At 46.5% G+C, this 26,895-nt stretch overlaps 2 protein-coding genes across 6 annotated transcripts in view; both read right to left on the reverse strand.

The window, feature by feature from the left end:
* On the reverse strand, positions 1–26,410 carry LOC119130166 (POU domain, class 2, transcription factor 1). Of its 5 annotated transcripts, none has more exons than XM_037263869.1 (16): positions 25,763–26,410; positions 7,246–7,308; positions 7,149–7,177; positions 6,642–6,689; positions 6,269–6,421; positions 5,878–6,135; positions 5,681–5,801; positions 5,491–5,567; positions 4,698–4,949; positions 4,384–4,525; positions 4,170–4,318; positions 3,897–4,094; positions 3,769–3,817; positions 2,926–3,052; positions 2,733–2,806; positions 1–1,752 (listed from the first exon to the last, which is right to left on the reverse strand). In XM_037263869.1, the coding sequence occupies exons 1-16, from the start codon at positions 25,860–25,862 to the stop codon at positions 1,382–1,384; spliced, it is 2,211 nt and encodes a 736-aa protein (XP_037119764.1). In that variant the 5' UTR covers positions 25,863–26,410; the 3' UTR covers positions 1–1,381. The 5 variants fall into 5 exon arrangements, with proteins under 5 accessions (XP_037119764.1, XP_037119766.1, XP_037119763.1 ...); XM_037263871.1 differs by having other exon boundaries at positions 1–1,749; positions 4,698–4,946; positions 5,491–5,582; XM_037263868.1 differs by having other exon boundaries at positions 4,698–4,946; positions 5,491–5,582.
* Positions 1–26,895, reverse strand: part of LOC119130207 (fibrinogen C domain-containing protein 1-like) — a 559,732-nt gene that overhangs the window by 484,676 nt on the left and 48,161 nt on the right. The window lies entirely within an intron of this gene.

Here is a 26,895-nt window from a genome sequence, read left to right on the forward strand (position 1 = left end):
TTTGCTTTGTTTTTTTTTCCCCGTTGTTTTTGGTTTTCCTGCTCCCAGTGCACCTCTTGCTTTTCCTCTTTAAACACCTGCAGCTCCTCCTCCTCCTCTTCATCTACTTTTTGGTCCTTTGAAGCGAAGATCTTTGGAGACAAAAGGAAGGAGGGAGGGAGGGAGGGATGGGAGCAAAGGATGGAGGGCAGGTCAGTGCGTCACCTCCTCCTCCTCCTCTTCAGTTTGGGCGTGTGTGTGTGTGTGTTTGCAGTCTCAGGTGAGACAGCGGCTGCCACAGGCCAGGCTTTGGTATCCGAGAGTGACGGTCTGCTGGGAGATGATGAAGATGATGATGGAGATGATGAAGTATGGAGGCCATTGTCAATAAATAACTAAATAGTAAATAATAAATTTTAAAAAATGAATAAATAAATGAATAAATAAGGACAGGGGCCACATTTGCCTGTAGGGTGCGCACTCGCATGAAAACTTTGGTTTGAGCAAACTTCCTGCTGCTGGTGATGAAGGCGATGGAACTTCCTGATCCACGGATATATCTTTGTTGTTTCTTTTTTGTTTTTGGCACAGAAAATAAGGCAAGCGGGACAAGTGGACGTTTGATAAGCGCATCCCATCTGGACAGGCGGGTGGGGTATAATAACTTCAAGAGAAAGTTGCTTTGGGGTTTTGCTCTTTGCTAGTAAACTGGAATTTAATAAAAAATCCAAGGCGAGAATATCTGGAAAATGTCTTCCTTCTTGAACCATTTTCCGTGAGTTTGGTCGTAATTGCTTTTGTGCACTTGTAAGTTGCGTCTTCATCTTGGGTTGGGTTTGGAAGCCAACCTGGCGATGAGCCCCACTCGTCTGCTCCTCCCGGGGGATGAAAATAAGAGGCGCCTCGGCGAGGTAGAAGGTTGGGCATGTAAACGTCACGCTACGTGTCACGACGAGCGATGAGGACGAGAAATCAATTCAAAGCATCCTGAGTGAAATGGGAATGTGTGAAAATGGAGTCGGGATGTAGCAGGAACGCAATCCCGTGGTTGGTCGGAATGCAAACGTCTAAAGCTTTTCTCTCCGTTTCTTTTTTTTGTCTTTTTCTATTTGGTTTTGAGTTTTTGGTATTTGTAGATTTTGGTTTTTGGTGTTGGTCGCCTCCCATCATGCACTTGGTCAACTTCCTGACACTCCTCAGCTCTACGTGGTGTTTTTTTTTTTTTTTTTTTGGTTTCGGGTCGCCTTTTCCTCTTCTCTGCCTCCTCGCTATCCCTCCTTGTCTTTTGTGTCGACTTTTTTTGGCTTGGGAGAATAACGGCGAGGTCGAGAGATGGCTTTGGCTGAAAGGCGACATTTTTAAAGCTTCCTTTCTCCGCTCCCCCCCGTTTTCTGATAGGCCGTCACTCGGCCATAGCCCCGCCCAGGGGCGGCGGCGAGGCTTCGCTGAAGGAACAGAATGAAGCGGGGCTGGAGCAGGGCGAGTCTTCCGGGCCCGAGGGCGGGCCCAGGAGGTGAGCGGCGCCGGCGGGCGAAGACTGGGCGAAGGCCAGCCGGGGCGCGCCCCCTCCCGGGCCACTCACCAGCCCCATGGTGGGCGGGGACGCGGTCACCATGGAGATGGCGCCCGTCGCCATGGGCAGCAGGCCCGGGCGGTTGAGGAAGAGCGAGGGGTGCAGCGAATGCGGTACCCCGCCAGGGCCGCTGCCCAGAATCATGTGACCCGCACTTGCCTCCATGATTGACAGCTGACCACCGCTGGCTGCCAGTGCTGCTGATGGGGCGAGGAAGAAAAGTAGGAAAGAGAGAAGGAGGCGAGGGAAGGAAGGGGAGCAGGAGGACGGAATGAAAGTTGGAAAAAAGGAGGGGAAGGAATGTAGAAAAGGAGGGAGGGAAGGACAGAAAGAAAGATGAGGAGGGAGGTAGGGAAGTAAAAAGATTAGTCCAGGTTAAAGACACATTAGGAGACATCTGAAGGGTCTCAAGAAGAAAAAAAGAAAAGGAAGTCAACTCAACTTTGTTAAGTTTGAACTAATCTATAATAACTCATGAATCCATTACAAATTCTCCAAACAGAGCCAAGTTTCCGCTTCACACTGACACGCTAACAATGCTAGTCCACGTGACTCGCGGGCCGACCCTCCGCATCATCCCTTCATTTGGCTTTCCCGGCAGGAGGTCACTTCAAAGAGCAAAACCTCCTTTGTGACGCCTCATTGATTCGGAGGACTTCTTTAGCCAGCACTGTGCGGATTTGAGACTTTCCTTCATCCTGACTGAGTCCACTGAGCAACCCAACATTCAGTGTGGACACAATGGGTGAGGGACACAATGACACGCACGCACACACGCATTCAGTTTCGCTGACTACTCAATTTCTGTTTCCATTGTTGTAGAAGGAAGGTAGCAAAAGAAGTGTGGTCTGACATTTTGCCATCCTTCCATCAGGATTTTAATACAGTGGACCATACTGTTCATCACAAATGCAATTAAATTTCTTGACCACCAGGGGGCAATATATGTCTAATAATAAATACATATAGAAGACTGCCAGAATTAAGTGACACAGTCACTTACGATGCAGTCAGAGGATAAAGAATATATGCACTGTTTCTTACCTCATTGCAGAACGTCAGCTGAGAGGGCTTTTGCATTTGAACAATTTGGGTATAGGCGTCAATAACGTGATGATTTTTGCTTTTGGTGGCTGGACTTGGTCCCTATCCCTTATTATCCAGTGTATATAATACCCACCTTGCATGGTAGCCAGCGGATTGCTGCTCATGAGCGCCTGGTTCATTCCTGTGCTTACTCCCATCATTGTGTTTCTAAGAGACACATATGCAAAAACCTAATTCTCATTCAACTTCTTCTATTGTATGTGTGCAACTAACGCAGGGTGGACGCAACACACCCGAGTTGGTTAGAAACTGTGTGGTGGACTCACCCAGTGTTGAGGCCGTGAGAACCCAGACCAGGGGCGGGGCTGGCTGTGCTATGAGGGGGCGGAGTCAAAGAAGAGGAGGTGGAACCTGCTGCCACAGAGCTGACGGGCGACGGTGACAAAGCGGCAGCTAGAAGGGGCACAGAAAACGACGACACTTTAGGATGAGAAACTTCACACAAGGAACACGTCGTATTCCTGTAAATCAAAATGGACATTGTTGGGTTTCCAAGAAATGCACATATTGCAGGAAATAAAATCTGTGGACATGTATTGTCTCTTGGGGCTCCAGAAAATGGACAGACATGTTTTGTTGTAAGAAATAAAGACGGACATGTCATGTTCGACATGTATTGTTGGACTCCAGGAAACGGACTTGTTGTTGTGTAGTGTCTAATAAAGCGCAATGTTTTTGCAGACTGTCATCTGCTGGGTGATTACGGAGAAGAGGCGACGTGTCACAGTGGAAATCACCAAAGTGTCACTCACAACACAATCACTGTTGACTCGCGCTCAGAGAAATCGTAGACCTCCTCAGCATTTCATCAAGCCACACAAAGACATGATCACATTTTTCATCTCGCCGACGGGCTCGTCTGGGCCCAGCTTTAATAAGAACGCACAAACGTCAATTACTGCTCACCAGAGGTGGAGGACTCGAGTCTACGAATTGACCCCGGTTCGATTCAAGTCGCCAATTTGAGGACTTGGGATTCGCTCTTCTAAAACTACTGGTAGAGAATTTTATTCACACTACTCGTTTTTTCTTTGGGACTCAACAATTGAAACAATTTTGAAAATAACCCGTTTTCACTTGTAACTTACTCCCACGGCTCGGCTGCTCACCTGTTGTGCTGAGGCTGCTGCTGCCCTGAGAGATACCTGAACTGGATATCTATCGACAGAGAGGAGAGCGGTTGGAGGAAAAACACAAAGAAAGAAGGCGTGATGGTGGCGAAATGGGCGTGCCGTACCATGTGTGGGCTGTAGCAGGGGGCTTTGTGCGTGACGGCGGGCGAGGTCTGGCCGGGCAGCGGCGGCGTGCTGCTGCTGGCGGGGTTGATGCGCTTCTCTTTCTGCCGCCGGTTGCAGAACCACACGCGGATCACCTCCTTCTCCATGTTGAGCTGTTCTGCCATCAGTAGGATCTCCTCCGAGGTAGGCTTCTGGTTCTGAGAGCGCGCAAAGCAAACAAAGTGAGCTCACCAGCCGAGCAAGACGCGGGCAGGTGACGCGCGTGGCCTTACCGTGTTGAAATTGCGCTCCAATGCCACGCGCACGTTGGTCTCGATGCTGGTGCGCTTCTTCCGGCGTCGGCCCGCCAGGCCCTCCAAGCCCAGCAGGGGGGAGGAGATGGAAGAGGGGCTGGGCAGCATGCTGTCCACTGCCATGGTCTCTGCACAGAACAAAATCATGAGCAGGAGCCCTGAACTGAGGTGACCGACGTGAGCGAGTGCTCACCTGCGTCCCCGAGCCACTTCTCCAGTAGAGGCTTGAGCTTGCACATGTTCTTGAAGCTCAGGTTGAGGGCTTCAAAGCGCGAGATAGTGGTCTGGCTGAAGTCGTTGCCGTACAGTTTACCCATGGCGACGCCCACGTCGCCCTGCCGGTGACACACACAAACACAGTGTCAGAATATCAGATGCACACACAAAGTTCATGCATACCAGTTGCTCGCAGCGTACACAACGCTCATTGATATGCGCACAAACCTGCTCCTAAACACACACAGTGTTTCCACATCACACAAACCTCCAGTGGGTTTAATATGGTACCTGTGTGAATCCTAGCTTGATGCGTCGCTGCTTGAACGTGCGAGCAAACTGTTCCAGCTCCTCCAGGTCGCTGGGCTCCTCCCCCAGGTGGCCAGCGTGGCTCCCGGCTGTCAAGGCCGAGTTCAGGGAGGCCGCCATGGCGGCGGCCGAGCCGGACGAAGACCCGACCGCCGCCAAGCCCACGCCGCTGATGCCCGTGGACGCTGGTGGGGCGCTGATGTTTCCGGCAGCATCGCTGCTTTTCTCCCTCTGCTGGCAGAAACACAGATGGGAGTTAAGCTCCACGCACTAGTTGGACACCCACGTTACTAGTGAGGCAAAACTAGAACAAGGACATCGAATCAACATGGGTTCAGCTTTCCATCTGCATCTGCTTTGTTTTGTGTTTGAATCTGAATGCAAAGAGCGTGGCAACACGTCCAACATGGAGCTTAAAGTGACATCTGAATGCGCCGGCACACGTCGGCAGAGACGCATGTTTACAATCTGCCGCTTCGAGTGGAGCCGCGTGCCGCTTTTGCACGCAGTCGAAGGATGTAAACGAGCGTGGCGCCAGTCGAGGCGATGCATGAAGCCAGCTCAATTTGGCCGGCTGAATTCCTGACGGGAACCGAGGGCGGGCCACGCTTAAACGTATTAAACGACTCCTCCAAGAAGCCTGATGGCCAGCCACATAAGCCACGTGTCGGCCATTTGGATTCGAAGTCGCCATTTTGGCACTGAGCAAAGATTCAGGGCTCCAACGAACAGGATATTTGCCCAATCGCCAATCAAGCACCCTCTAGTTGCTCACCTGCGCCTGGAGGCTCAGGCGGGGCGTCGTGGTCAACAGGCCCGTCGAGCTTTGCTGAGGTAGCTGGATAAGATTTGCTGTGGAGAGCAAAGCTGTGATGAGAAACAACAAGGAGACATAGGTGCAATGGTTTATTTCTGAATAGATAACCCTTCTTAACTTAGAGAGTCGTGATCATGCACCTAATTACCTTGTTGCTGCTGTTGCTGAGTCTGGGGGGGCGGCTGCGACAGGAGAAACTGGGCCGGGGACTGGAGCGGGTGGCCTGGCATGAGAACCAGCTGTTGGAGCTGGAGCAGCTGCTGGATGTCCTGCAAGACCACCAAACGTTTGCTGAATTTCATGAGACCCTCTTCCATATTTGACATGGCGAGTGGTTGCCGGTACCTGCGCTGTGAGCTGGATTGGCTGAGAGAGGGCCAGCTGCGGCGGAGGAGCTTGCACAGTCATTTCCTGTTTGGCGGCTTGCTGCTGCTGCTGCTGAGATGTTTGGCTCTGGTGCTGCTGTTGCTGGGCAGCGGCGTGAGCAGCGTGCGCGGCATGAGCGGCGTGTGCAGCGTTGGACTGCTGCACAGCAGCCGCCAGGAGCTGAGCTTGGGCCTGCTGCAGGAGCAGCTGCTGCTGGGCCGGCAGGAGTGCGGCCAGCTGCCAAGACAAAAACGCGAGTCAATGATGGGATGGAAACATTCGTCCTGAGCAATGAACAGAAATGAATCGATGAAATTAATTCATATCCCCGGCCGGGTGGGATTTTGCTCCGACGTGAGCAGTTTCTCACCCCCGCCAGCTGACTGCCAGCCAGCATCAGCTGCGTGTGATGGTGCTGCGCCTGCGCTTGTGCCTGCTGGTGCTGCTGTTGCTGCTGCTGCTGCTGCTGAGAAGATGGCAGCACAGCGCTGCAGGTCATCTCACAACTCCCTTCCGCCTTAACCTGCAAAATAGCACACATATTTAAAAAAAAAAAAAAAAAAGGCAACCTATGAAATGTGTACAGTATGTAAAATATAATAATTCCAAAATTTAAATTGCTTCATTAAAAGTTGATTTCATTAAATGTCATATATGTAACATTGCTTCTTTTAATATTCATTTGATGTAATTATTTACAGCCCTTTTCACATGTTTGCTAACACACACACACACACACACACCTTGCTGCCTGGTGTGGGCGAGAGGCTGAACGGGCTGCTTTCCATCGGCTACAAAAAAAAACATACAAAGTCGCAAATAAATACAACAATAGTCATAACTACACAATTTGAAAAAAATAGTTTCATTTTGGCATCTGTAGGAAGCAAGTTGGTATTTCATAAACTAAATTAATGTGTAAATTGATGTAGCATGACTACCAAAGTCCTAATTAGTCACTAAAATTGAGAGGATGGGCTTGGTCCGACATACTAAATCCAAAATGGAAGCTGGCCAATACTGCAGTTTTTAGATGTTTATTTGACTCTTCAATAAATTCTATTTACCGAGCAAACATTTCCTGTTCGACGCTGCATAGTGACACGCCCACACACTTAGCCCCGCCCACACAATGGCACAGAGTAAGGTAACACATCCCTGCCTCTACAATTAGGATGGATTGTAATTGCTCCGAAACAAAATCCTCATATGAAAACAATCCTGGCTACTAAAAATATTTGAAGACCCACCTGGTCATCTGGACTGTTTCTGTTAGAGTCTGAAACACAAGAAGCATGTTAATTGACAGGAGGTTGAAAAACAGCAAACAGGAAGACTCTTTGCTACCTGAGCCGTCGGCGGGGTAGTCCGGCCCGGCCTTCTCTTCCTCTGCTTTGGACATCCTGATATCTGTCGGGAACACAAAGATGAGAAGAAATGATGCACAAGGTCATAAGAAGATTGTTTTAAAATGTGTTCCTTGATGGCATGGCGTGATATTTTCTCGATATGCAGTTTGGGAAATGACAGAGAACCAGCTCAGTGGCCTAGTGGTAGAGTGTCCGCCCTGAGACTGGAAGGTTGTGGGTTCAAACCCCGGCCGGGTCATACCAAAGACTATAAAAATGGGACCCATTGCCTCCCTGCTTGGCACTCAGCATTAAGGGTTGGAATTGGGGGGTTAGATCACCAACTGATTCCCGAGCGCGGCATGTCTGCTGCTCACTGCTCCCCTCTCCCCCAGGGGATGGATTAAAATCACACGGGGATGGGTTAAATGCAGAGGACAAATTTCACCACACCCAGGTGTGTGTGTGACGATCATTGGGACTTTAATCTTTTTTTTTTAACATGTGTGTTCTGCAGTTGCACAATGTTGCCAAAAGGTGGCAGCACCCTCCAGCTGAAATGAGAACGCTACACAGACAGGCCACAATATTCGGTACAGCTTCCATTCAAATTCAACATTTCCAGTCAAAGCCTTGAACGCAGGCAAAGTCTTACAAACACTTTTTGAATATGACACAAAGTCTTTCTACAGTTACAATAATTAAAGCAAAATATTCATCTCTCAGTGCACACACACAAAAATGCCTAAATTGGCATTTTTAGTGAGACTGAATCTGTTTTATGGGGATCCTGCCTGCTTGTGTGTGTGTGTCTGTGTGTGTAATGGGATGGCTGGAGGGGGTCCTAAACTGGCCTCCCGCCGTCACCCCTCCTCTTTTGTTGCCCACCCACCCCGCCTCAGTTACGCCTGTCAGGGGCCCATGACAGACGGCGCGTGGGTTCATTTGTGTGTGCGCGTGTAGTTGAAGAGGCAGGCTCCATTTGGCGTGTGGAGGTCAAAGTTCTGGCACATGTTAGCGGTCGTGCCCCGCTCGCTCTCTCACACTCACACACACCACCACCAATCTTAATATAGTGCAGCGATATTATTTGACTTATTTCAGATATTCTTTTTTAAATTCCATATTGTAATGTTTTTGTAAGCGTCAAAAAATGCTAAGTCAGCATCATTTTGCAGACTGTGCACCAAAATGTCTGACCGTTTTTTTAATTAATGTTTATCATAAAATGCCGAATGATCATCATTCAAATATTCAAAAACTTCTTCGTACTTCCGACTCCTTCCTCGCGACTTCATCCTGGTCAGGCCAGGCCTGGACACCGCTACACAAAACCCACGGTTGCCAGGCAACAGCCGGAAAGATCATTGTGTATGTGTGTGCGCGTGCACTTGCGTGCGAGTTGATCATTAAAGATGAGCAGGTCTGCTAGCTGCAGCATGCTAACACGTGGAGATGCTTCTCACACAAAAACAAATGCACACAAATACAAACAAAACACACACACATGGATGTAAATACGTGCTCACAAAACCACACAAACACACTTCCAAATGCAAAGACATGCACAAACAAAAACTCACATGTACAAATTTGCACACAATCGCACGAGTGCACACTCACACAGGGACAACTACTAAATGTGCATTTACAAACTGAACACACACACACACACACACACACACACACACACACACGCACAAAAGCATAAGTAAACATACATACATACTAAAGCAAAACCCCGACACACACACAAACACACACACAAGGTTTTAAGACTTCCTGTAAAAGTGTCCAGGACGGTTTTCAAGGTTTAGGACGCGAGACTATCCACATGCACGGGCACACGCACACACATGCGCGTGCGTACACAAACACACACACGCACACACACACAACCTGTCCCAGGAGTGTTTATTATATTCGATGCGGCGGCTGTTTCTCGCACCACATATTTCTGTGCCGATCGATCCCTCGGACTCCCGACAAGACAATAATGGCAGTGCCTTTCCGTCGCCATTATTACCGGCCTTCTCGGAGGAGGGCGGCACGAATAAGAAGGAAAAGTAGAAAAGGAAGGAGGAACGACGCAAACCGCAACCACTGCTATGTTCACCAAGCTGTTTTTATCGTTCAATTATTTTCAGCGTGATGACATGAGTGAAATTACGAAATAGAGACGTTGTTTGAACTTTTCCAAATTTCCAGGTCACAATTAGTAAAATACCTCATTAAAATCAGTCAAATGATTTCGTTTTAACTGATTTAAAGAGTTCAATTAAAATCAATTGACATTTTATTTTTATTATTATTACTACTTTCACGGAAAACAGGCTTGAAGTGGAAAGTAGGCACTCTCGACCCTTCCGATGTTTACGTTCATTGATGCCCTAAATTGTTCGCAAATTAGCGGTGACGCTTGTCTGACGCTTTTCGACCGGCTTCACCTCGGCGTCCATCTCCCACTCGTTAATACCGCTCCAGCTCCCCCCAGCGCCGCTTCCCTCTCTGTGTTTAAACGCCTCGCTGTCATCGCCGGGATGCGATCCTTGCTCCGAACCTTCATCCCCTGCTTAAATCACTCCGATGAATTATTGAGCATATTTATTCAAACAACATTAATTATAAAATAGCGGCAGGAGGAAGGAAGGATGGTCGGGAGGGAAAGCAAGATGGAGGTGGGGGCTACTTGGAAAAGAGGGGTGGAAAGGGAGGAGGGGGTGAAAGGTGCTGTGTGTGTGTGTGTGTGGTGGGGGGTGGGGGGGGGTAGGAAATTGGTGTGGCTAGCGGAACAGAACAACCCCCCCCAAATCTCCACACACCCTCCTTCCCGGCTCTGCTTTGTATTCCGCGGAGATGACAGGGGGAAGCTTTATTGCTCTGAGTCGGTATCGATCGGGGCCCCGCCAAAGGGGGAGTCGGACCCACGCGCGTGCCGGGCCCTTTTTCAGAGACCCCCGTCTGTACAAGGACGACTTTGATTTGGCTCATCTGCAAGCACCGTCAACGTTTACATTCGGCAGTTGGAAAAGATTCAACAGGGGCACAGTGGGCTAGTGGTTTGTGGGACTGCCTCGCATTTTTTTGTATATTTCCTGCACTTGACTGGAGGCCACATATGTAGTCTGCAGGACGAGTCTAAAAGTAGCTAGCAAATTATGGGACATTGTGATTACCTAGAATGTTCTATAATTGTTAGATTTAGGGCCTATCTGGTAAAAAACTAAAAAGGAACTTCTGTACCTGCATGATTGAAGCTCTTTCAGACATCATTAAATAATTTAAACTGTTAATCCCATAGTTATTGTTCACTTAGCAAACATTCAAGAAAAAAGAACCGGATGGAACTTAAAATAATGGCTTGAAAATAGAAATGCTTTTTACAAAATCAATTACAGCAGAGTTTTTTAAATAAAAGTCATTCACTTGAATTTTTCAAATTGAATGTATTCTACATGTAGGAACTGTTATTAAAATCAAACTTTTATTTGTTTAAAATTGCTATTTTTGTTTAAAACAAATTAATCAATTAATTAGTGGGAAGTATTTTTTTTTTTTTCTAAATGAAAGCAAAATGAATGCAACACATTTATATTACCTTGACTCTCAGTGGGCCACACTTTGCCCGCCCGTGTGTTGGACACAGTTGAAAAGCTGCGCTTACTTCCTAAGCGGGAATTATAATCAAAACATTCTAAAATACACAAGCAAGCAACACACACATGTGCACACATGAAAGGCACGTGTGTGTGTGTGTAAAGGTAATTGCACGCTCATAAGAAGACGTGTGTTTGTATGGATGACATCGGTTGGGGGCGGATGACAATAACGAGCAATTTAATGCAAGTCTGTCTCTAGATGCTTGATGGTGTGTGCGTATGTGTGTGTCTGTGGCAGACAACACGACATGCTTCTCACTATTACATTCTGTATTGCACAATGTGTCTTTATTACTGAGGCCGCAATCACTGCCCTTAGTCTACAGACGCCAAGTGTGTGTGTGTGTGTGTGTGTGTCTGTTTGTGTGCACGTACGAGGGAATCACACACACGCTGACTGACCTAGCGCCATTTCACACTTGTGACCAGTACAAATTAGATAAGGGTCCATTTTCTCTGCACCGGCAAACTTTCATGCACACACACACAAGCAGACACACACACACATGCAATTTGCACTAGTTCATTACACTTGTATGCACACACCCCCACACACACATAGAATGTACACGACAAGCTCAAAATGGCTGAAATGGCATCAGCAGGGGGGATCATAGAGGAAATGTACGACGATTGAGAACAACACAACATATACCCCTACACACACACACACACACACGCACACGCACACATATAAATATATATATAAATATGTAAGGTCGCTAATATTTGAACCAATTAGAATATCAAAAAACAAATAAAATAAAATATGTATAAAATAAAATTAAGACTTGAGTGACTTGAGAATCGCGCAATGCTATCCTGAAGTTGCATTTGAAAAAAACAGCCCAAGACTTCCACCAATGATAAAGTTGTAGTCACCATTATTTATGACCAAGAGTTACACAAGAACATATTTGTAAAAAAGTTGTTTACGTCGGGCAACAAACCTTCGAAACACAAGATGCTAAAGCTAACACGAGGTTAGCATCACCCACGGAATTTCACGCCCGTGTCACGCATTTGTCAATGGCAATATTTAGCCTGCCACGTGTGGACTCAGCGCTGTTTACATGAGTTGTCGGGGGCAGGCGGGGCCGTATCTCACGCTAATCGATAAGCGAGGGAACCCGAGGTGGGTTGGGGGGGACGGGAAAAAAATCGGTAAGGAAAGCAGGTTATCTCCTGTCATTAACAGAGGGATTCCCGTATGCTGGAAGGGAGGGGGGGGGGGGGGGGGCGTGTCAGGGAAAGACCAGCAGCACTCATTGAGAAAAACAGCGTGTTTGGCATGAAGAGAAAGCAGACAATTATCTCTATTGATTAAAGGCAGCCAGCCAGCACGGCCAAGACGGAAAACTACGGCCAGATCAATAGAGACGGAAAAGGAGGAGGTGGCGGCAGGAAGGAGCCGGCTGGGCAGCGCTAAGGAAAACCACATCGGCTGCCAAAACTCAACGGAGACGTTGGGAATTTAGCCCGAGACAAAGTTGCAAAGTTTTGTGGCGTTTAGGCGCTTTTTAAAATTGTTGGCTCCAAAGTAACGCAAATTGGGTAAAACAGCTAACCCAGTGTTGGGTCCAAAAAAGACAAACTGGATTATTTACACCCAACAGATATTTTGTATTTGATAATCAGGGTAGAGTACCCTCGACAATGTGAACACACAGAGTCATCTTGGCCAGGGTCAGCTGATGGCGGTGGAGGTGCCGTAGTGAGCAGGATGTAGGATTGTAGGTCTGAGACCAAATGGCACTTAAACGCCTCTCAAACTCTCGCCAGCTTTATTGATGCTTTGGACCGGCGCCAGATTGCCTCCGCGTGCGTGTGTGAGTGCTGATTGCCACGTTGATGATACACAAAAGCCCTAGAAGCTTCTTAGTTCAAACCAGATGAAGATGGAGGCAAACGCCTTGATGGCTTACAGTGACACTGGACTGCTTTTATCTGACAAACCTGGTTTTTTTTGTTTTTTATCAGGCTTTTACTTTGTCAAATATTGCAATCGGCGTATTTGTTTGTAAATATATCACTCTGCAAAAGCCCTCCAGTGGTAAAGTTGTCTTATATATTGTGTCTACACACACACACACACACACGGACACACACACGCACACACACACGAGCAACAAGCATAAGCTACATATGAGCAGCTGCGCTAAGTCACACACAGTTAGCAGCCTCATCCACATTCTGGCTCAATGTCCAGTTTTTTTTTTCTTTTGCAGCTGACTGTGGCATGTTACTACACACAAACACACTACAGAAAAAAATCATTCTGCTGGTCGTAAAGACAGGTCAATGAGCAAACGGAATGTACCGCGACCAGGTAGCAAACAACTCATAAAACAAAGTACCGTTTTTTTCCATGTATAATGCGCCCCCATGTATAATACGCACCCTAAAAATGGCATGTTGATGCTGGAAAAAAGCTTGTACCCATGTATAATACGCACCCAAATTTTGACTCCGACTTAAGTCCGTAAACGTAAAATTATTTCAGAAAAAAGATCATCTTTGGGAACAACCGGATGTTATTCTGCCGGTCAGTATCACTGCGCATGCGCTAGCAAACTCAATAGCGAAGAAATGTTTCGGATTTGTGTAGGGTACATTGTGACAGCAAACGAGCAGGTGATCGAGCAAGCGTCTGATACGAGAGCATTGTGTTCGTATGGAGCGTGTTTGAAGTGAACAGCAGAGAAGAAAGCGCATCTGTAATGGCGGCCTCCGTATGATATCCGGATTAAAAAAAAAAAAATAAAAAAAAAAAATAATAATAATAATAATAATTTGTACCCATGTATAATGCGCACCCCAGATTTTAGGACAATAAATTAGTTAAATTTTGCGCATTATACATGGAAAAAAACGGTATTAAATATTATCTGTTTAACCAACCACATCGAGTTTGTCTGTTAGCTTAACGCTAACGCATGCTCCAAAATAACAGCCAGATTCATGAAACTAGTAACACCAATGTCGCAGCTTATGGCCGCACTGGGTTGGAAAAACGCAGCATTAGCTGTGCGCTCAGGGCCGAGTGGAAGCCTTTGCATTTCAATGCCCGGCGCAGCCTCCATTATTTATGACGCTTTACACCTCAAAACCAGCACTGCCTCCCTTCGCTAACACGCGGGCTACCTGCACGGATGCATCGCTTTCTGTCTCGTAGCTAGCTACCTTCTTTGTCACCGTGGCAACCGGCATCACAAACACTGTGCACAGAAGGGGACGGCCAAAACTCCCGCTAACACGCTCAATAATGTGAGTGCTGTCTTCAAATGTGACACTAAGTTGTTTGTAAAAATGAATGTTCATATATCTATCGCCACTCGTTGGAATTGTTATTTGTTAATCACTGTTGTAAGATGAAGTCAAAAATTTTTGCAATTACGCAAAATCTGGACTACTTATGAATTAAAAAATATATTCGTATTCATTATATTTAGTCGTTTGATTGACATGAACCTTCTTGAAATTCAAATGTGATAAGAAACTAGAGCAAAATGGGTGGAATGCAAGAAGGGCATTAGTTTTATGACCCTGCTTGGATGCGGAAGAATCTCCATTTCCAAAATTAGACACCGGCTGACCCCGGCCCCCGTTCCAACAATAGTTTGGCGCGCGTGTCCCGACATCTGCCAGACATGAAATCAAACAGTGGTCCATTGGCTAAATGATGGACAACGGAGAAGGGGGCTAATATCCATCAGGACGTCCATCTGCGGACAAAAGCCTGCTGCCACCACGCTGGCCGAAAGCTCTACTGCTGGTCAGACTTAATGAACCTTACCCAACACACACACATGTGCGCACACAGGCACAACCCATCCCCCCTCTCTCTCCAATCCAGCTCTACCTTGGCCTGCAGTGGCCGTGTCACTGCTAATATTGACGACAACCCCCCCCCACCACCACCTTCCTAATGCACACTCTAACACACACACACACGGGGACTCACACACGTGCACCCTCCCCCCACTTGCACTGGCCGGCAACTGCTGTTGTCCACATCTCACCTCATCCATAGTAGACAGTATTGATTTTCAGCACAGAAAATAAAAAAGGCCATGAATTTTAATGCCTCACTGTCTGTCTGTCTGTCTTACTTGGTGTGTATGTGTGCCCGTGTGTGTGTGTGTGTGTGTGCTCCTCACCCCAGTCAACTCCTTATTCTTTGAGCCATCACGTCGTCCGTCCATCCTTCCTACCTCACAAGGATTCTGTCCTGCTTATCTGGGGTATCTTTCTGTCCTCTCACCGCCCCCCCTCCCCTTTTTTTTCTTTCCTGGATCCCCACTCAATTTCTCCTGGGGGAAGATACGAATAGCATCCTGGTTAAGAGGCAGCCATGGTGAAGGGGGGTGAAACAAATGTGAAAAGTCAAATTGTTAATTCGCTTGAAGTGGTTTAAATGAGGATTTCCGCTTTGAGGCAAAAAGACCAAAACGAATGCACCAATCGCGGGACTTTATCGCGCATGTGTTGCCATGGGCTCAGAAGTGAACGTTGTTTATTGTCTTTTATGAAATCTTGATAGATTCGACGGATGTTTGGACTTTGCTCACTATTGAGTCAGCCCGCTGTAGTCCTCAATGGCTCCAACTTTGACTCTAGACTACACATTTTATAAACATGAAAACGCCCGAGTTACTATTTTTCTATGTGCCACCGTAGGGTGACCATCACCACCGTGTGAGCATTACTAATAATAATTAAGCTAAATGACACACATGAGAGCTTTCAGTGTAAGTGCTAATGGAGACTAATGACCGAACTGATGCAACAAAAGAGCGCTAAAGCACAGGAGGTTTTTTTTTTTTTTTTTTTAGCAAAAGGAGCAATAATGGTTCCCTGCAGTTACTATTACTGGTGAACATTTATTCAATGTGAAAAATGTTCCCAGTTTTTAATCAGCCCTTGCACATTAGAGGGGACGTTTTTTGCAAAATAAATGCGTAGTCTTCACAGGATCCTCGGTTAATCCGTTCTTTTCAATTAATCAATTACTTGATGAAACAGCTAATGCAACAATTACAACAGGACAACAGTTCGGTTTTAACGACACGGCTTAATCGCTAATGGACGCAGACGCAGGGTGATTACGGAGTCGGTGTGAGTACGGTAAGATCTCCAAACACGCTCCCACGCCACCCGCTCGCCTGTGCTTGGCCATTAGCGTCTGCCGCGGGTGCTGGAGGTCTTCCTCCATTTGCAGCCTAACCTTCAGGCCGGTTCAATCAAGCATCAATCTGGATGTTTTTTTCCAAAGCTGGCAAGACCGCCGCCATTGCGTGGGAGGAGGCCGCAAACACAAGCGGCCGGGATCAAATGTCACCCGAGAGGGGAAAAAAGATTCACAAATCTTGGGTGCACTGACTGCATGGCAAAGTGTTAGCGACAATGTTAAGCCTGTTTGTGTAAATCACATTTACTGTCTGTACTACACTTTTAACGTGCTACATTTACATCTGATTCATTGATTATCAACCCCGAAACGAAAAACAATAAAAATACATATTTCGTGATGTATTTGTTTCAAAGGAACACACGCACTCAATTACATAGCATAGCAACGGCATCAATGCGATCGGGTTCGCTCATTGCCTCAAAGTCAAGTCCGCCGTCTGGACGGCCGTCTGGTCAGCTAACCATTCAGCCCCACCCACTGACCCCTGACCCTACCCTCTCTCTCACTTGAACTTGAGACGTGACACCGCAACAGACCGGCTGGGTGTGGAAGAAGAATGGCCCCGATGATGCCTGGCTTGCATATGAATGGTTGGACAGGGTGAGGGGGTAGGGGGGGTCAACGGTGAGGGGAGGGGTGAGGTCAAGGGGTGACGGGTGAAGGTTAACCCCCTCCCTAACCCTACCCCTGCATCACACACACAACGCACGCTAACTGACGAGCACACAAAGGCTGCATCGTGGAGGGCCAAGGGGGTGCGGGGGGGGGGTTACTGCACGATGACACATGGGCAGGTGCACTACGCAAACACACACTCATACAATTCATACTTGAGTACACACACATGGGCGCGCATCAATAATTGGTGTCCAACATTTAGGAAATTACCTTTTGAATTATTTTCAAACTATACCAACGACAATTGACAAAAGCCAAACATTGCCATTATATGTAGGATAAGAACTTAGGCCAGACATGAGAATATTTTTGAAAACATTTTTTTACCATAGTAAAAATTTTAAATGGGTGCGTCGACTTTCTCTGAGCACTGGTTCCATGTGTGCTGCTGGAGACGCCGTGGCGCCCCATGCTAATGCCTATGGCTAAGCTAACCAGACGCATCTGAGCCAGTCAACCCGTCATCAAGACTGGCCTGAGACAGCGATAGTGGCGTGGCTTCCGACTCCGTTACACGTAAGCCACCATCAGGCTGCCTTCCGCGTTTTCACCATCCCGCGAGATAGATAGGGGGAAGGATCCAGGGAGAGGGTGGGGGCGGGAGGCTACCGGGACCCTTTCAAATCCCCCAAGGAGAACAGAGGGACTGAGTGCTGGGCCTAAATGCAGAATCTTCTTAGCTCGCACCCCCGAGGGAACGCCAACGCGGGGGCCATTTTACTGGAAGAGAATCGTGCTGCCAAGCGCACAGCCAGTTTACCATATTCATACCACTTCTTTACAGGGGTGGGGGGGGGTAAGTCACCTGTCCTATTTTGCCGCACCGGCTCGCACCCCTCAGGGGGAACCATTAAGGGCAACTGTGCGCATTCTCTCTCTCGTAACCCCCCCTCATACTATCTGAGTGTCCCTTCCAGCCCTTTTCCATATGTAGACCATTTCATTCATTCCATCTCAACGCTAATAAAGTGTAAAGAATTTGGAAGACAACGCCAACAGGTGAATCCACGAGTAGCCCAAGATGAAAGGCGGACGGAAGTTGACTCGACAGCGCTACCGTTTGATTTACGGGTGCCTCAATTTCTGAGTTTTGCGAGTTGTTCATTTTATTTATTTTTTTTGCCTTTGTTTTCAATAAAATAATACAGGCGATGCTTTAAGTTTTTCCATCTTACTTCATGAAACATAAAAGTTGCGGCTGGCGTAATAAGGTGCGCCAAGGCTAAATTCCGCCAATCTCGCCTGTCTCGCTCTCTCGCTAAAAAGTGTGTGTGTTTAAACAGCTCGTTTCTATTCACTGGCCTTGATGAAAGATGCTTGCCCGCTCAAGAAACAGCTGCTGCTAACAGCTACCGCGGGACAGATTGATGTCAACGTGGCGGATTGAAGCGCACCACAACATGTCAATGTTACTCTGTGTGTGTGTGTGTGTGTGTGTGTGTGTGTGTGTGTGTGTGTGTGTGTGTGTGTGTGTGTGTGTGTGTGTGAGTGTGCACTGGTGAACCAGTGGACTTTGTTATCATTACAACCTCACAAACTCCACATGAATGGGGGAAATGATTTTAAGGACACATGTTGGGGCGAAAATCATGTCTAAGATGCCCTGGGGGACTTGCGAGTGTGTGATTGTTAAAGCTGATACTACTTTTTCTTCATTTCAAAATAATCATAAACCCAAGTCCCCTGCTAATCAGCGGAGGATGACAGCCCCCTGATAGCGGGTAAACGTGCGCATGCTAGAATGTGCATGTGCGGAACACAGCTTGCGTTAGCGAGAGGGCGCTAAGGCAAGTTAACGGCTTGGCGAGCAATACGATGAGGTTAAAGTGACGAGTCAAAGTCATGAGGAGATTGAGACGCGCCAGAGGAGGAAGAGGAGGAGGAAGGATGGTGAGGTGTGCTACAACAGATTCATTTCATTTGTGGTAAAGAAGCGGCGGATAATAAAAGAGGATAAAAACGGAGGAGGAGGGAGGATGGTGATAAGGAGGAGAGCTGGGAGCCAGTTTTCCTGCTTTATCTGATGAGGATAATGCGTGTGTGTGATAGTCTGTGTGTGTGCGCGTGTGTTTGCGTGTATGTGTGAGAGAGGTTAAGTTGTGATTTTAAATCAAGAAGATGGGGAAAAAAAACATCACTAGAAGGCAGTTATGTCCTGTTTTTTTTTTTTGTGCATTTTCTAAAATTCAATTTTGACAATGGATACCTATACAGATTTGCATATTCATAACATAATTCATTTCGGTTGCAGTTTTGTGTTGGATGCTTTGTACCTAATAAAGTGTCCGGTGTGTATAAAATGCATTATGCTGCCTCTTCAGGTTCTAACGTCAAACTGAATCAAGAGGGATTCGCATAGATGTAATTAGTATGGAACCACCAATCAACAGAATATAAATATTCAACGCTATGACGACAAGTAGCTACACGATTCTTTCGGTTTGGACCAACTTGTGTTAATAGCATGTGTTGTGCACGTGCGTGTAAGTGTGTATTAGTATGTGTGTGAGGTTCGTTGACCAGATTGAAGCACTAAGCAGAGCACTCCAATTTATTGAAAACATTGTGCAACCCTGACCCCCTTAACCAAGCTCTCTGGTCCATCTTCCATTGTTGTCACTTTACTTCTGTTTCCTTTCATACATACATGCAGACCCCCCCGCCACCCCCTAACACATTTATATATACAAAGCCCCCCTCCCGATATGATATTGCAATTTTTCACCCCCCCATCACCAGTACAGGGGGAAGGGGTCAAGCCAAGGAAGGACACGGTGCACCCCCCCCCCCCCCCCCAGACTCTCTCTCTGACCTTCATTAGCATAAATCCTGTCCGCTAAATTAAATTGGGGGGTTGAGTAGCCCCTCGCCAGCCTCCAAAACTGTGCTGACCAGCGGCCAAGGGGACACAAAGGATCCAATTCGACTAACCGCCACATGTGTCTTCTGACTTTATTAGCTCAATGTGGAGCTGCTATGGAAAGGAAGCCCATTGTCGCACGCACGCACACAAACACACACTAGAAACTCAAACTGGGGGAAATGCTCTCATAAATATATATATTCTTTAATTTCAGATTTTTGTTTTCATGGCAGGAATTAAAATTGTTAAACACTTTTTTATACATTTGTTAACTACAAGTTTAGAAGCAAATGTTCTCGCTCAGAGAATTACACATGCAATTAAAACAACCACATAATTGTCCCTTTTGCGAACCTGACGCCAACTCAACACAAGTGTGGCCTCAGAACAAATTCAACTTGGTACTACCGTATTATATTAAAGCAGTGTGTACACAAATATGCATACCCAAAGATAAAAAAACACATCAGAGCGAACTTGAGAGTCTGCACCCCGCAACATCAACTCCTCACATGCAGAGAGGACCAGCGGGAGTCCAAACGGCGCCTTCATTACGGCAGACCCCTGTAAGGCGGTCCGGCTGGCTAGCTAACAACAACAAAAACAAGTGAGCACACCTTCGGACGACACAAGCAAAATTCAACAATTGCCGAGTGGATTTCTTTGTGGCGGCACAATGAGTGCAAAGTGAGCGTGGGAGGTGTTGGGGATAAGGACAGGTCGGCGGAGAAGACTTCGGGATAACATAGCGGCGGTGATCTGGGATTAGCGGCGTAAGACGCTTATCGTTTAACCAGCTCCAACTGCAGAATTTAAGGAAAAAAAAAAAATCATCCAGGAAATGGGGTGCATTGGTAGCGAAAGCAATTTACGTGCGCAACTCCGACATTTTCTCTCAGAAAAGTCACTAAGGTCACAGAATCAGCCAAAAAGTATCTTGATTTACAAGTGCCTCAACTTTGGGATTTTTTTTTTATGGCTATGTATGTGTCATCACTTGTTTGCAGTTTTGTGGCCTTTTGTCGTTGGAAAGGGAATTGACATTTGTGCTTTCCGGACAGCTTCTATGTTGTCCAGGAATGCCAAGTCAGGTACACACACACACACTGAATGAGGTTGATTTGGTTGTCACGTCCCCCCCTGTGGCCAGGAGAGGGTCATTATCTGGTGGGGGGGAGCGCTACAGGGGGGAAAGTAAATAAGTGCAAGGTTACACGCACAAGTAGCATAAAAGGCAGCAACAAATGGTGGCAAACGCACACTAGCACATGATTGTCAATCACACACGAGGGCAGTCAAATATAGGCTGAGTGCAGCCAATTTAGCCGCTAATGCTTTCTGCGTCCATCAGGACAAAGATGCCATGTCTGTATGTGTGTGTGTGTGTGTGTGTGTGTACGCGCGTGTGTGTGTGTTTACCTTGACTCCGCTACTTGCACGTTTGTGTGTCTAATGGCCAACCAATGTTTCCACGGTAACGACGGAGGTGAAGCCGAGTTCAAACGCCAGCAGCAGGTAGCGGCCATATTGTCAAATGACGCGCGACACCGCTTTTATGACATTTGAGTGTGATTTCTATAGATATATAAAAAAAACAGATGGACTTATATCTATATACACGCACACGGACAGTAATCTTGAACTATTCAGTAACATCGACTGCAATCGTGTTAATAATTTCAGCTGAGCACATCAGTAGCAATGTACGCTGAACTACCGAAGAAACTCCCTATTGACAAAAAATGAGCGTAGTCACACTTTTGACATTTACCAAAGTTTTTTTAACCACAATTCCCAATGGGAAATATTGTGTTGGGAATGACAACACCGCAAAGTGAAACAAATGAGGTAAAATGTATGATTGCATTGCAGGGCAGTGTATGTGTGTGTGTGTGTGTGTGTGTTTGTATAGCCCAGCATGGGTGTGAGGCAGCTTAACGCAATAAAGCATGTTGTATTGACATCTGTGTTGTGTCTATTGATTCCCCATTATGGAGCTAACAAACCCGCCCGGACGCTTTGTCATTGGCAATCACGTTAGCGCCGCGGCCCGCCAACGACGCTGCCCCCCACCCCCTTTTTAAAATCTGATCCATACACACACACACACTTAAACACGCATTCCTTCACATCCACGGCACGCTACACCACGCACACACACACTGGCGGCGGGAGTCAAGTCAATGGTGGTGATCAATAGCCGTGGAAGGTTAAAACCAATCACACAATGGGCCGCTGTGAGCTGCTTCCAGATAAACCGCACATGCGACCTTAACGTGCAATTATTGAATCGTCAACCTGCGTGTACCCACCGCATTTCCACACCTACACAAAGCGTGCGCACACACAAAGAGCCTCTTAAATGTAAAAGGCCCTTTTTGTAATACGCACAGTGCTACCTTGACTTAAAGGTTGATTTGAGTGACTCGGTTTAGCTATTTATCAAATCATTTTCTATTTAAGTGCTATTAATCCATTCCAGCCCCAAATAAAGCATGATGATCTTCATTTTGAACGAAGAAAAACAGCACATATTGAAATAAAATACAAACAGAATGTAAAGAAATAAACTAATCTCATACAGATTGTATCTTTTTAAGTGCTACCAAGCGAAAAACCTGGGAAACTATCTGCTAACTAACTAGCTTTAACAACTGCTAGCTGCTAACTCCAATTCGGTTATTCACCGACAGTCGAAAGTTTGTTTGTTATAGCGAGAAAACTATCATTTCTCAGTTACAAAATGTAATGCCATGTTTTTAATTGGCTGACCAGATCTGCACTGAACTGTAATGTGGGAACTGTCAATGAAGAAAATGTCTATAGCAACTAGGAAAAGCAAGTAGTGACAGACAGATGCAGTAAGACACTGACTGGTCTATTCACACATCCACACACAGGTAGAGCCAATTAGTCCAGGCCTTTGCTTAGGCAGTTTGGTCCCGACACCAGCACCCCCCTCCTGGGCACAGCGAGGTAAAAATCCAAAGTGTGAGAGGAAGGTTGTTATCTGACAGCGCAGAGCATTGTGTGTGTGTGTATGTTCAGAACTTCTCCCCACAACTTTGAGTAAAAACCGACGTCCACCGTCTTGCCTCGGCAATATTGTGGCGCTGCGGTCAGTGTGTCTCGCCACTTGCTGTCAGCCTCAGACATCAGAAGATGGCGGACCTCAAATGAAAAGAATGTTGGGATAACAAGCCCAGAGGCGTGGCATACGCTTTGCGTGTCACTTAGTCATTAGGACTAGACCGAGACTCTTAGCCTTTACTAGCATATATTCCAGCTACCAGTGACTTGAGTCATTAGTTTTGCTTAATCATAAAGAATGTGTGGGCATGAGAAAGCTGGTAAGAAAATTGAAAAGAATCCATTTTGTCAGACATGCAATGGAGACGCCCATAGCATTTGAGAACAGACAGCGGCTCGATTTTTCACAACTATACACTACCTAATGTTTGTTTGTTTATTTATTTATTTAATTTTTGAATTTATTAGTACACTAAAGAATTCACTAAAACCTCACTGGACATGTTTCCATTTTACAGGAACCTGAGCATAAAATCATTGATTTATTTTCACACTAACCCGAGGGATCGAACCCTGCACCTTAGAAACCCAGTAAGCCGCGTTCATGCTTGCGTCTGCCGAATGCGGCAGGCTTGGTCGCGTATCAACGCCGAAGGGGAGAGTTAAGAGTGTGAGAGCGTGAGAGGTCGCAAGCAATCATACAGATGCACGGCCACGGTCAAAGGTGCAGATCGCAGCCAGGCAGACTTGCGGCTAACAGACTTAGCTAAAGTGGCTTACGGGGCCCCGGCCCGGACCGCGGCGGGCAAATCCAATTCAACGTTAGCCGGGGAACCCAGACATTGTTGTTTTTTGTTTTTTTTCCCATCGGCGGGGTTTCCAAATTCCAAGTAGGCAGCACAAACCGGGGTACCCACAACAATTGAAACGGGATGAGACAGAAAAACATTGCACCAACGTCGACACAAGACCAACCAAAAGTCAAGTCGAATCGCCAATCTAACACGCTAAACCACATCCTTTAAAACAACTGTGCTCATAAACACTTTTTCAAGGGCCTTGGAGTGATGCAAGAAATAAAAACTTACCTTCACAACTTACCTTCACAGCCTCCTTCGGCGTCAAAACATTACAGAAATTCATTTTTAACCGGAATCTTTTTTCTCAAAGCTATTTTCACTTCTTGTCCCCAAACCATCCAGACTTTCAATCTTGAGGTAACAGAATGCGCATGGCTCCCGCGGCGTAAGATAAAGTGCAAAGGGGTGAAACGTTTGGATGTTGACCATCATTAACCGGGTGCCGGTGTACCTAATCAAGTGCATGAAGTCATCCTCTCACCCTGTTAGCGTACACGCCTCATTCATTATTCATCTTTTCTTTGACTTTCATTTCTTAAAGCGTCGACGGACAAAGTGACCCCCCCCGAATCTCCTCCAAACAGTGATTACGCATCAGCCGTCAAACATCCACTACACCCGCTGCCATTTTTTTCCCCTGCCTTTGACACCTACTTAAGGTGAAAGGCTGAATCGCCCTGCCATGACTCACTCCCCCCTTTTTAAATCCAGCAGCAACCCCCCCCCCAACACACACCAAACCCTGTCCCACCCCCACGGCGGCCATTAGATATTTCCGCCTGGATGGACTGAGCCAGTGTAGTGGGGATGGGTACAATGCTGGATTGGGGGGATGATACTTTCGCATCCAGTCCCACTTGAATAAACACGTAAACAAGCACGCACACGTGTGAATGGAGTTGGGTCGGCTGAGATTTTAGCAGGATTTTGTACAGGGGAAAAAAAAAATCACGGCAATTAGCCTCCCCTAAATATTGTATTTTTTAATAAATTGTATTTAAAAATGGCTGTATGGAGTCAATTCTATTAGAAATTTGTAGGACTTCTTGTTTTAACAAAAAAAAAGCACTCTTGGTGAAAAAACTGCCATTTGTTTGGGTTGACTAAAATGTACGTTATTTTTTCAACCAATTAAAGTGACTTTTAAAATATGCCCTAATAATAAATAACAATAAAAAAGACAATCATAGTGGATGGAGGCCGGTCTACTAAGAATTTAGTAGGATTTTGTATGCATAAGAAAAGCACTGGACTTGTTTTTTGAAATTGACCTCGAAAACGAGTGTAGAAATAAAGGATGTTAACATTTATTGCATTTATGTGGCAACTTTCTTGCAAACGACTATTACTCGCAGTGCGTTCACAACTCGTAATCGCAAAACATGACACACACACGCGTGTGTGTGCATTCATTGGAAACAACCGAGTGGCATTTTACAGGTGGACGGTTGTAAATTGGAGAAAATGTGCTCACTATGACGGCTCCTAAAACGGCACATTCCATGACAAACGCACAAGGAGCCGCTATGCGATATTATCTCGTCTCTTCTTTAAGACTCTTCCACTTATTTATTATTACACTTACCTTGTGACAAGAATATTCTTTCCCGCCTGACATCGGCGACCAAACTTTCTGCCGAGCAACCCCCATCAGCCACCCCCGAGCTTTCCCAGGCCCGCATCAATATCCACTAATCGATAGATGACCGTGAACCTGACCGCAGGAGACGCACGGAAAGGATGCGGGACGAGGTAAACATGACAAATACACAAACGAATGCTAATTTCCGCATTAAAACATTTGGAGTTGAAATAGCAAGATGAAATGACGTTTATAAATAAAATAAATAAATGTGTTGTACTTTGATAAATAAATGATAAATCCCCCCCTGCATGGTTCACCTGCTTGTGAATTCGGTATACAGTACAGTAGAATGGAAAACTTTTGATTTATAATTCAGGTGGAGGGTGTTACAAAAAAATGTGCCGTTACTCATATTTTTGTTTTCAGGTGAAGACTAACGAATTTTCTCAATTTTTCCCCGAAATTTCTCATTTGGCTTGCATTTTTGCTAATAAATTCAAACGAAACAACGGCCAATTATTTGTGATGTCCTCAATTAGTGAAAGTTCTTATTTGTGAAGACTATAGATTCCCCTTAATAGTGTCAACTTGTGATTATTGTTCTCATTCAAAAAGGAAGCGAAGGAGATTGTCAAAAATGTCTTACCGGGGCTGGACCGCGGAGCCAGCGACGACTTGAGTCTCCAGGCGCTGAAGTCGGACGCAGTTCTCTGAAAGACGAAGGGCACCGGCAGGGGGACAAACATGGTCCTCCGTCGACCTGGGACCCCTTCTTTTGCTCCTTGCTTTTTATTGTGCTCTCCTCTCAGCTTTAATTCTCCCTCTGATCTTCTGTACGGACAAGAAACAGGAGCAGTTTTTGAGGGGTTTTCTCAAAATCACGTCTTGAACTCTTTTTTTTTTTTGGGGTTCTTTTGTTGTCTTTGGAGGTGAGCGTTAAAAGCTGGGAGGGGGAGTGCAGGTGAGGCGCTAAGCTCCCGCTGGCGTGCGCATGGACAACATCGCGGCTCCTCGACGTGTAGCGCTGGGCTCGTGCGCTTCTCCCGACCGGAGGCAAAGTGTCCTATTCTCGGTTTGAATGGATCGCATGGGGGAAACAAAAAAAGTAAAATTCCGGCCGCCGAGCGGCTGGCGATGGCTGATCAATTGACAAGTAAATCCATGCGGATGCTGCTCTCGGTTCTTTGGTACTCGATGGGATTGGCCTCCCCCCACCCCCCCTGTAACAACGGTGGTCGCGCTCCGTCGCCGCGCAGCCTGAACGCGCTCTGCTGCTGGCGAGGTGCCTCAGCCAGGATACAAGAGACAAGAGACACCCACCCCCGCTTTTACACACACACACACACCCAACCCACCCCCACTTTTTCCCTCACTCTCTCCTCCCCCCCACAGCCCCCCCCCCCCCCATCCCGACACACACACACACACAAGCGCATTGAACAGATTTTGACAAAGGTGAAAGGGCCAAACGTATAGAAGTGTATCAGTCCAAACTCAGAAATTCAAATTCAAAGTCGGATGGTACAGAAAATAGTTCCTGGTATTTTCGTGAGCCACCTGAGTTTGAATTTGTATTGAACGCAATGAATTTGTATACACTTGATTTTCCACTATATTCTTTCCACAGTCCTAACGTTCTAATTCAAAATTCAAATTCAACCTCATCTTGGTTTTTGTCTCGTATTTACCGGTCAATAGCCCTGGCACTTGTAACACACAGGGACGTAAATGCGCCGATCCAGCCAATTGATCCTCTGAAAACGTCATTACAATGAAGCC

Source organism: Syngnathus acus, chromosome 11 (genome assembly GCF_901709675.1).
Source record: "Syngnathus acus chromosome 11, fSynAcu1.2, whole genome shotgun sequence".
Taxonomy (NCBI): Eukaryota; Metazoa; Chordata; class Actinopteri; order Syngnathiformes; family Syngnathidae; genus Syngnathus; species Syngnathus acus.

Excerpts from the sequence above, each read along its gene's own strand:
- LOC119130166 (XM_037263866.1), bottom strand. The coding sequence starts at position 25,862 with ATGTTTGTCCCCCTGCCGGTGCCCTTCGTCTTTCAGAGAACTGCGTCC. Across the intron at positions 7,309-25,762 it reads GGCTCCGCGGTCCAGCCCCG|ATATCAGGATGTCCAAAGCA; the intron begins GTAAGACATTTT and ends TGTTCCCGACAG. Across the intron at positions 1,753-2,732 it reads TCCGCTGGCTACCATGCAAG|CAGCACTGGCAGCCAGCGGT; the intron begins GTGGGTATTATA and ends TCGCCCCATCAG.